This window comes from Vigna unguiculata, chromosome 7, assembly GCF_004118075.2.
Source record: "Vigna unguiculata cultivar IT97K-499-35 chromosome 7, ASM411807v1, whole genome shotgun sequence".
Taxonomy (NCBI): Eukaryota; Viridiplantae; Streptophyta; class Magnoliopsida; order Fabales; family Fabaceae; genus Vigna; species Vigna unguiculata.
This window is the reverse complement of record NC_040285.1, coordinates 36,346,522-36,356,012: the sequence shown is the minus strand read 5'-3', so window position 1 is coordinate 36,356,012 and position 9,491 is coordinate 36,346,522. Positions and strand designations below refer to the sequence as shown.

Here is a 9,491-nt window from a genome sequence, read left to right as displayed (position 1 = left end):
ATTTTAACTAATGTACTTTTCAATAAAAACTAATATATTATCATAAATTTTATATATTTTTTATAAACTTAATTCACACTGACCAAAAAATATCATAGTAATTCAATTTACGAGGTATTGCGTTCATTTCATATAAAAATATCAAAATTATGTTAATTTTGATTTACTTTTAAAGTTTAATAACTATGAGGTTGTGAATAAATAATATGGCTTTTATAGTAATCAGTCAAGTCTATAAATGAAAATTTATATTTTGTAATTGAAAACATGGAAAACATTTCATATATTTTAGTAAAGAAATAGAAAAGATTTAATATATTAATGAAAAGGTTGTCTTAACCTTCTTGTGCCTGGCGTTTGTTTCGGCTAACCCGGTTCATCATCAATATCCTTGCTTATTTTTCTCTCATCCTTTCAGATAAACACGAAGCAAAACTCAGTCTTTTTCTCTCACCAAAACGCCACTTGTCCATTGTCGTTTCGATTCCATGGATCACACGCCTGCTGCGCAACGTCGTCTTCGAGCTGTTCACGACCACCTCTCCCCCACCGCCGACGAATCTCCCTCCCACCTCCGATCTAACCCCACCGCCGGCGAGTTTTTCTCCGGTACTCCCTTCTCTCATGTCTGCTCTTATTGCACTTGTCGTACCTCACTAACGAAGCCAGGATAATGATAGTGACGTTCGATTTCTCTCTCTCTCTCTCTCTCTCTGTAGGATCATGTTCTGTGTATATCTTTTTTGGTCTTTGATTAGTAGTGAGTTGTCGCTTTCGAATTTGAGATTGGAGAAAAAGGAAAAAAAATGGATTGGACGAGAGGATTCCTATATTGTGCTAGGGGTACTTATAGCTGATTGAAAGGTTTTATGAATGAATATAGTCAAGTCTATTTATTGTTATCTTCGATTTGTGTGCATTTGGGAAGCATTCGGACGTGTTTCCTTCTTTCATGTTTACAGAAATAAAAGGCATAGGGTGGTAGCCATTTCTTTTGGAATTAAATTCAACGGAGGTAGAAATATTTGGTATGGGGGAGTTTTTGGTTGCTATAAATGTTTTGGTGGAGAGATTATTAATTTGATAAACCTGAATGGTTCATGTACCGGTTCCAACTCTCCAATTCATCATCACCGGGTTTCTTTATTTATTTTTAATTTTATTTAGCTATTTATCAGAAGCTAGGTGAAGGTTGAACCGTGTAGTGCAAAAGTTTTAGTTCCTGATGTACCAATACTCTTCATGTATCATGTGTGTTGACTTCCTGCCTCCGAGTTGTGTGGTCTGGGCAATCACATCACTAATTTTGGTACTTAATTGTTAATTAACTGTGATAATTACGTATAAATTTAATGATGTCACTCGTCTAGTGCTCTATGAATTTTATTTAGAATCATTTTACATTTTTTGGAGACAATGGTAGGAGCTAGGACTCAAATCAGAATGGCATTTGTCATAACGCATTCTGTTTCTGAAAGGTGAACATATTCATAAAACTGTAATTTGTTCTTTGTCAATCATATTACTCAGGTGATATTCATAATGTTACATTTGTTCAAATTTTCCCACAACTTAGGAATTTTCTCTCTCTCTCTCTCTCTCTCTCGACTAATGAATATTTTCCTAGTCCATGCTTTTTGGTATTACTACATTACTTTTGTGCAATTTCTTTTTGTTGACATCGTTACTTCTGAACAGAACAAGGTTATAGTGTTGTACTCCCTGAGAAATTACAAACTGGAAAGTGGAATGTTTACAGGTATACCTCTTCCATTGTTCTTGATCTTAATTGTATACATCATTCTGGAGCCATGTCCGAGTCTCATATTATTCTCAATTCTTTCTGGAAGATCTTTACGATCTCCTCTGCAGCTAGTGAGCAAGTTTCCTGATCATCCTGAAGTTGGTACCCTGCATGACAATTTCGTGTGAGCATCACTCCTTTTTCTATGTAAAATTAGCACTGAACTTCAGAAGATTGATAATCTCAATCAACTGTGCTTTAATAAAAAAATATTTTAAATGTCTAATAAATTGATGTGTTCTTTCAAACTCTGCTAATAAAAGGCGCTCAGTTGACACCTTTCGAGACTACAAATATCTGGGAACACGTGTCCGCGTTGATGGAACTGTTGGGGAGTAATGATGCTTTCTGAGGCTTCTTTGCTTTTTCATTCAAATTCACTTAACATCCTTCTCATCATTTCCACTATCCCTTCACTTTTTAAGGTACAAATGGATGACATATGGAGAAGCAGGTACAGCCCGGTCAGCAATAGGTTCTGGTTTGATTTATTATGGAGTCCCAAAGGTGAATGCTAGATTATAGTTTTATGGTTGATTATTATTTTTTGTTTTACGAAGTATCATGTAACCATTGGTTTATGCATTCTTGTTTAGGGTTCCAGTATTGGATTGTATTTTATTAATAGACCGGAGTGGCTCATTCTTGATCATGCCTGCTCTGCATACTCATTTATATCAGTGCCTCTGTATGATACTCTTGGTATGTTTTTTACAACTTATCAGAAAGTTTTTTGTCATTCATATCTACCTTGGCTTTACTTTCAGATTTAACATGAAAGAAACTGCTTGATATGTAGGTCCCGAGGCTGTCAAGTATATTGTCAGTCACGCTGTCGTGCAAGTTATATTTTGTGTACCTGAAACATTAAATGTAGTAAGTATATGTGAGATTTTTCATAATATTGCATATCCCTTCCGTTCCTTTGTATAATCACGAGTACCCCTTTGGTAACTTGGTGTAATGATGGATTTCCGCATGCAAATACTCTGCATGGGGTATACTTTCCATGGCTTCTGGAAAATGTGTTTAATAAGCTAATCCAACACACACTAGGGTGATTAAATTCTGTAGATCATTCAGATACGCTAAAACAAAGAGTTAAGGACCATGTGCATATCTAATTTAGTTATTTTGCTAGCACTTACGGTCTTGTTTTTCAAAAACTTATGTATCATATAACCTGCCCTTGCAGTTGCTGAGCTACTTGTCTGATATTCCAACTGTGCGTCTAATTGTGGTATGTGTGAATTATGGCTTATGTTTGAAATTAAATGCTCATTTTCAAAGTAAGTCATACTGATTTTTGGTTAGTGTGCAGGTAGTTGGAGGTATGGATGATCAAATTCCATCAGTTCCATCAACAACCGGAGTTCAAATTGTTACATATTCAAAGCTACTCAATGTGGTAATCTTATTGTTTTCTGTGTCAACAAATGTTGATTTTGTGGAGAATAGACAGTCCGTTATCTATCATTATATTATCTGCTTCCTTGAATTAGTAAGGAAATTCCATTTCTGTTCTGTGGTTCTCTTTCTAATTATCTATTGTAGTGTATAATTCGTAAGATCCTTTTTTAAATGGTGTTGCTATTAATTTGATATGCTGTTATATATTATACTTATTACCTCATTGTTCATGTGGTTTTGGTTTAGGGACGCAGCAATCTCCAGCCCTTTTGTCCACCCAAACCTGATGACATTGCAACCATTTGCTATACAAGTGGTACAACTGGAACCCCAAAAGTGCGTAGGTTCGAGTAGAATTATGGTTTACCCTTTTTCTTATTGATATTATGATATACTATTCGCATAAAATGTTAACTTTGCTTATATTAGCTTTATGAAGCACTTGTTTTAATCTTTCTGCTCAACAAATTATGGTCAGGGTGCTGTCTTGACCCATGGAAACTTTATTGCAAGTGTTGCTGGGGGTACTATGGATGAGAAATTTGGCCCTTCTGATGTGTGAGTAATTTTTTAAGGCATACAATGTTCATTTCCATTTTTTTTACCTTCTTTCCTTATTTTTTTTTTTAATTTTCAGTTATATATCCTATCTCCCTTTGGCTCACATTTATGAGCGAGCAAACCAAGTCATGATAGTACATTTTGGCATTGCTGTGGGATTCTACCAGGGGGTATGCCTTTGACTAATTAAACTCTTTATTTCTTTCATTTGATTTATGTTTACTCATTTTGAATGAGCTTATACTTTTATGAAAAATTAAAATGTTATATACAAGTGCTATACAATAAGGAGCCCATATGATATTTTATGAATATTTTCGTTTTCATACTTTATTTCATGAAATGCTGCATTGACCCATAAGAGATTTCTGTGAAGTAGCAGTCTTTTATTATAGTATTCTTATGTTCCATATATACACGTGTATGCATGCATGGATTATAAATTATAATGCAACCTAAAGTGTACAATGTCTAAATAATAGCAGCCTTTTCTGCTCGACTGTTAGTTTTTTCTGGCCATGTAATATACTTTAGAGCTCTGCCTTATGTGATGCGTTGATGGTAGATTTACTAAATTTTGTTTCACTTTATTTTTCAATATTCTCAGATTAGCATAAAATTTCTTTTTAACATTCGTATGCAGGATAGTATGAAATTAATGGATGACATGGCCACCCTAAGACCTACTATCTTCTGTAGTGTTCCTCGACTATATAACAGAATATATGCTGGGTAAAGTATTTATACATTTATGCTTTACTTTTTAGAACTCTCTTTTTCGCTTCTTGTGTGCTCATTGTATCATTCAATTGGATTTTTTTTTACAGTATCATTAATGCTGTTAAAACATCTGGTGGTCTGAAGGAGAGATTATTTAATGCTGCCTACAATGCTAAAAGGCAGGCTTTATTGCATGGTAAAATATATTCACAATGATTTATCTTTGTGTAGCATACATTTAAATACCTGTTTTGCCAGATTTTTTTATGGTGGTGGATCACTATTCTGGCCTAAATATTGAATCAAATTGTACTTGTACCTTGGTTTTCCCCTATCCTTTGTTCATTGATGGTTTTAGACACCTTGTTTATGTGCAAGATTCTTCTCCTGCTCCATTATTATTTCTTGTAGTGGGTGAATCTTATTTACCGCAATAGTATCATGTTTGTTTTCTGAAACTTCTATTGTCTTTTAAATAGCTGGGAAAGTTTTCTTAGAATGATAGATATGGCTAAAAAGGTGTAACTTATCATTTTGGCTTTAAAGTTTTAGTATCATTTGAAAGAAAACTTACTTTTGACGTCCATATTTCCATTTGTTTCAGGGAAGAACCCTTCTCCAATGTGGGACAGATTAGTTTTCAACAAGATAAAGGAAAAGCTTGGAGGACGAGTTCGGTTTATTGCATCAGGTGCCTCGCCTTTATCTCCTGATATCATGGAATTTTTAAAGATGTAAGTTTTGCATAATATTAATGTATACAATACTAAAGAGGACATTCCACTTTTTAATATTATTATTATTATTTTTAATCAATTTTCTCATGCTGAATAATATGTGCACTTATTCTGCAGTTGCTTTGGTGGTCGGGTGACTGAAGGATATGGAATGACAGAGAGTACTTGTGTTATAAGCTGCATAGATGAGGGTGACCCACTTGGTGGTCACGTTGGCTCTCCTAATCCTGCCTGTGGTGAGTACTAAGTATGAATTCTGCATCATATATCTAATAGCTTGCAGTACATTCGCGATTTAAAACCTGTTTGGTATTACATTTCAGGTAGTATGTGACGTACCAATCGACTTGTTCATGAACTGGTTAATTTTTTTCTATTTAGAAAAATAAGTAGTTGCAACATCTCATCATTTGTAGTTATTCAAAATGTTATTTTCCTTTGTATTGAATTTTAGGGATGGGCTGTTTTCTTTATTTTGTGTGTAGTTTTGTAAACATCAAAGTTAAATTCTTGATTGATTTTGATGCACCTGATGAATGAGTAGGTCTATCAGTGTGTTATTGGGCTGCTGAGGGGGTTCTTATTATAGGATTTCACTTGGACTCTCATACTGCAATTCAATCTCACAGTCTGGAAGTTAATAACCTCAGTATATATCAAATCTGCCCAGAAACTGTACACGTCTTGACTTTTGAGCCAATTCTCTCCCACAAATAATTATTCTCCGTGTCTTTGTTTTTTTTTTTTTAATTTAGTTGCAATGGGGTTTACTGTTTTAATTATTTTATTTTTCCCTTGCAGTGATATTGTGTCTAATAATCCTAAAAACGTGTTCTACTTAGCTCTCCTTATATGGAAGAATTTAAAAGATGAAATTATATTTAATTTATGTCAGCCGAAGCTTTGTTATGCCTAGTGCCAAGAGTTTTGTTCTTTGTTTCAGAGATAAAACTTGTGGATGTTCCAGAAATGAACTATACATCTGAGGATCAGCCCAATCCCCGTGGTGAAATTTGTGTGAGGGGTCCCATTGTTTTCCGAGGTTATCACAAAGATGAAACTCAGACGTAACTACCTTTCATGCTATTTGCTTGAATGAAATTTACCTTATCATATTTAAAACTACTTGATTTTCAATCCAATTGTGCAGGAGAGAAGTCATTGATGAAGATGGATGGCTTCATACGGGAGATATTGGAACGTGGTTACCTGGTGGTAGACTAAAAATTATTGACAGGTGAGATAGCATCATTCTAATTGTAATTCTAATCCATGATTAATATGATACACACGGCTTCTTAACTTACCACCTGGCATTAGATTGAATCCATCAGACCGCAATTATGCTCTATTCAATGAGTAGACTTGAATGGCACTTTACAGAGTGAACTTGCTATGTCCCATTGGTATTTTGTTCAATGAGTGCTGCTGCTGTAAGACTTATAAGTTATAACTGCATACTGCCTCCATTTAACTTTTATAATTTATATATTTAACTTCAGTAGGATGGGCTTTGAATCTTGACACCCCTAGTTTCCTGTCTACTTTCCCGGCTCAGTTTTTACAACATTGACTGAAATTGTCAAGCATATGAATGAAAGCTTTAATTTTGTGACAGGAAGAAAAATATATTTAAGTTGGCTCAAGGCGAGTATATTGCTCCTGAGAAGATTGAAAATGTATATGCCAAATGCAAGTTTGTGGCGCAGTGCTTCGTATACGGTAAGGAAATAAATCAACACACAAATTTGGTGTGTGATCTTTGTATCCTCTCTCTTACTTTACTCCTTACTAGCTTGCTGATGCTTCTTTTTTCTTTTTTAGGTGATAGCTTAAATGCTTCTTTGGTAGCTGTTGTCTCAGTGGATCTTGATGTCTTGAAAGCATGGGCCGCTTCAGAAGGCATAATGGTAGTATAAACTTTTAAGACTGTTTTAATATCTATTCCCATCTATGACACATGTACTGAAAATCCATCTAGACAGAGGTTAAAAGTTGGTTTTACTTTGTGCTTGAAATCTTGAAATGTATTTTTGATTCATATTACTATAACTCTACAATATAGTTTGGAAAATAAATGTGACATGATAAAGAATTGGTACTAAATTTGTGAAAACAAAATTGTCAGATACCTGATCTAAAGTGAACGTTTTCAGTTGAGTCAACCGACGTTTCTTTGATTTCGTCATACGAGTGAACTAACTTTTCTTTGATTGGTGATCATAGATTTAAGGTTTAGGGTTTATTCTTATCGTGGTTACCTTTCTCTAGAGTTACACTTCTCGTGTTTCCATCTTTGTTTACTTTTTCGCCTTTGGTCCTGTGTATTTTATTTTTAGTCTGCGCAACTCTATTCTTTTAAAAAGTGCCTTTATCAGTCTATTTTTGCAACTTTTTTCTTTTTGCATGATTTTAAGTAACAATGCTTTTGTGGTTTTTTCAATCTTTGCATCTATTTTAGCACATGTGGCAGTGGCTCTTTTCTTTGTATGATAGCTCGTCTATTGATTAGTTTCAGTATATTAGATATTCATCCTTTGAGGCTTGGCAAAATCATACCGTTTAAAACAAGGGATGTTTTTATGTGAACTCTTAAAATCAGAGTGTCCCGATTAATTTTGAAATCAAGAAAGTAGAGTCTGTATTTTATATTAAAATTCAAGAGAATTTCAAGAAATTTATTCCAATCATCTTATTTTTCTTCAATGAGTTGATGTTAATTTATCGAAGCAGTCTGCAACGTTAACTGATACTCTTATGTTGTTGGGCATGGGTGTAGTATAATGATTTAACACAACTTTGCAATGATCCAAGAGCAAAGGCAGTTGTCTTGACTGAGATGGATGCTGCTGGAAGAGATGCTCAGGTAGGTTATTCATTTTATGTTACACTTACGTTTACCTTACAATTTAATAATATTAAATATCTGTAACTTTATGTGATTGTAGCTTAGAGGTTTTGAATTTGTAAAAGCTGTCACTTTGGTGACCGAACCCTTTACGTTGGAAAATGGTCTGCTTACTCCGACATTCAAGGCAAGCTTTGAGTCCTAAATTTTTTTGTTTTTCATTTTAACCTGATATGGCCCTAAATCATGTTGTATATTGCGTGCAACTTTTCAGATTAAGAGGCCTCAAGCGAAGGAATATTTCGCAAAAGCAATATCTGATATGTACAGTGAGCTCTCAAAAACTGATAGTTCTCAGAAAACGTTGTGAAATTGAGGGTCTCCCTTCACTCCCCTCAACAGATAAATAAAGAATCGTGATTCATTCCATCGTAAGGCAATAGCAGAAGGATCCAATGGGTACGATCTTGCAACTTGTTTTCTGATGATAACAGTTGTGCTAGAACCCCAACAAGATCCAATACGTGATTTTTATATATATATATTTTTCAGTAATATTACTATAATTTTTAATATATTCATTATTATTATTGCTGTTGTGAATCACTCAATACCTATTCAGTGGCATTTTGATTTTATTTCTTTTCTTTTGGTGGGACTTCACTAACTAATGTTATGCACCTGGGTTTTATGGTAATGACTGTTATTATGAATTTTCTGAATGAAATGGAGTCGGAAGAATACTTTCATGACATTATCTAATTTTTTAAAAAGGATCTTGATTCTTTGTTAAATTTAGAAAATGCTGACATTATGTCTCTTACTGTCTTATGGAAATAATCAGGGGAACAAAAGTAAAAGGTAATCGATAAAGAAGAAAATTATTCTTTACAGGGAGCAGTTCGATTTTATTTTAGATATTTTTTAAAGAAAAAAAAATAGACCTTAGTAAGTAATATGGTTTGTTCTTCTTTTGCTGATCTAAGGAGTAAGAATAAGATTATTGAGGACATTGGCGTGCACCTTAAATATTCTTGTTTTTTCTAGTGTATATTAGGTATGCCTAATCATACACATTTTAGATAGAAAAATAAAAGAGAAATGTTTTTTTACATCCACCACTTGACAATCACTTTTGAAGATAATATGGTCATTTAAAGAAGTAACCTTTTGTGATTGAAAAGGAAAAAGAGAGATGGGTAAAAAAAATGTGAAGTGGTTGTAAAAATTTATGGTGTCAAAATAATATAACTCAAATAAATTAGACTAGAGTAAATTTCACTGTAAGAAACAAGAAGGGAGGATAGAATAATGGTCAAATTTTGGTATTTAAATAACTGTCTTATGTTCCATTGCAAGAGTGTAAAAGTTGCCTTGAAAGTCTTTTGCAATGCCGTCCAATGACACAATT

General features: G+C 33.8%; 1 protein-coding gene across 1 annotated transcript; it reads left to right on the top strand.

Annotated features, from left to right (window-relative positions):
• The first annotated feature begins 337 nt into the window (after positions 1-337).
• Positions 338-8,728, top strand: LOC114191564 (long chain acyl-CoA synthetase 6, peroxisomal). Its single transcript, XM_028080806.1, has 23 exons — positions 338-609; positions 1,699-1,759; positions 1,851-1,928; positions 2,068-2,139; positions 2,230-2,311; positions 2,401-2,506; positions 2,604-2,680; positions 3,000-3,044; positions 3,126-3,212; positions 3,461-3,550; positions 3,693-3,772; positions 3,852-3,945; positions 4,419-4,507; positions 4,603-4,691; positions 5,100-5,229; positions 5,350-5,468; positions 6,176-6,299; positions 6,383-6,469; positions 6,851-6,954; positions 7,057-7,142; positions 8,012-8,098; positions 8,181-8,267; positions 8,355-8,728. The coding sequence occupies exons 1-23, from the start codon at positions 489-491 to the stop codon at positions 8,448-8,450; spliced, it is 2,091 nt and encodes a 696-aa protein (XP_027936607.1). The 5' UTR covers positions 338-488; the 3' UTR covers positions 8,451-8,728.
• The last annotated feature ends 763 nt before the right edge of the window (positions 8,729-9,491 follow it).

Coding starts and splice junctions, on each gene's coding strand:
- LOC114191564 (XM_028080806.1), top strand. CDS start 489: ATGGATCACACGCCTGCTGCGCAACGTCGTCTTCGAGCTGTTCACGAC. Junction 3,551..3,692: donor GTACAACTGGAACCCCAAAA/GTGCGTAGGTTC, acceptor AATTATGGTCAG/GGTGCTGTCTTGACCCATGG. Junction 7,143..8,011: donor CCGCTTCAGAAGGCATAATG/GTAGTATAAACT, acceptor GCATGGGTGTAG/TATAATGATTTAACACAACT.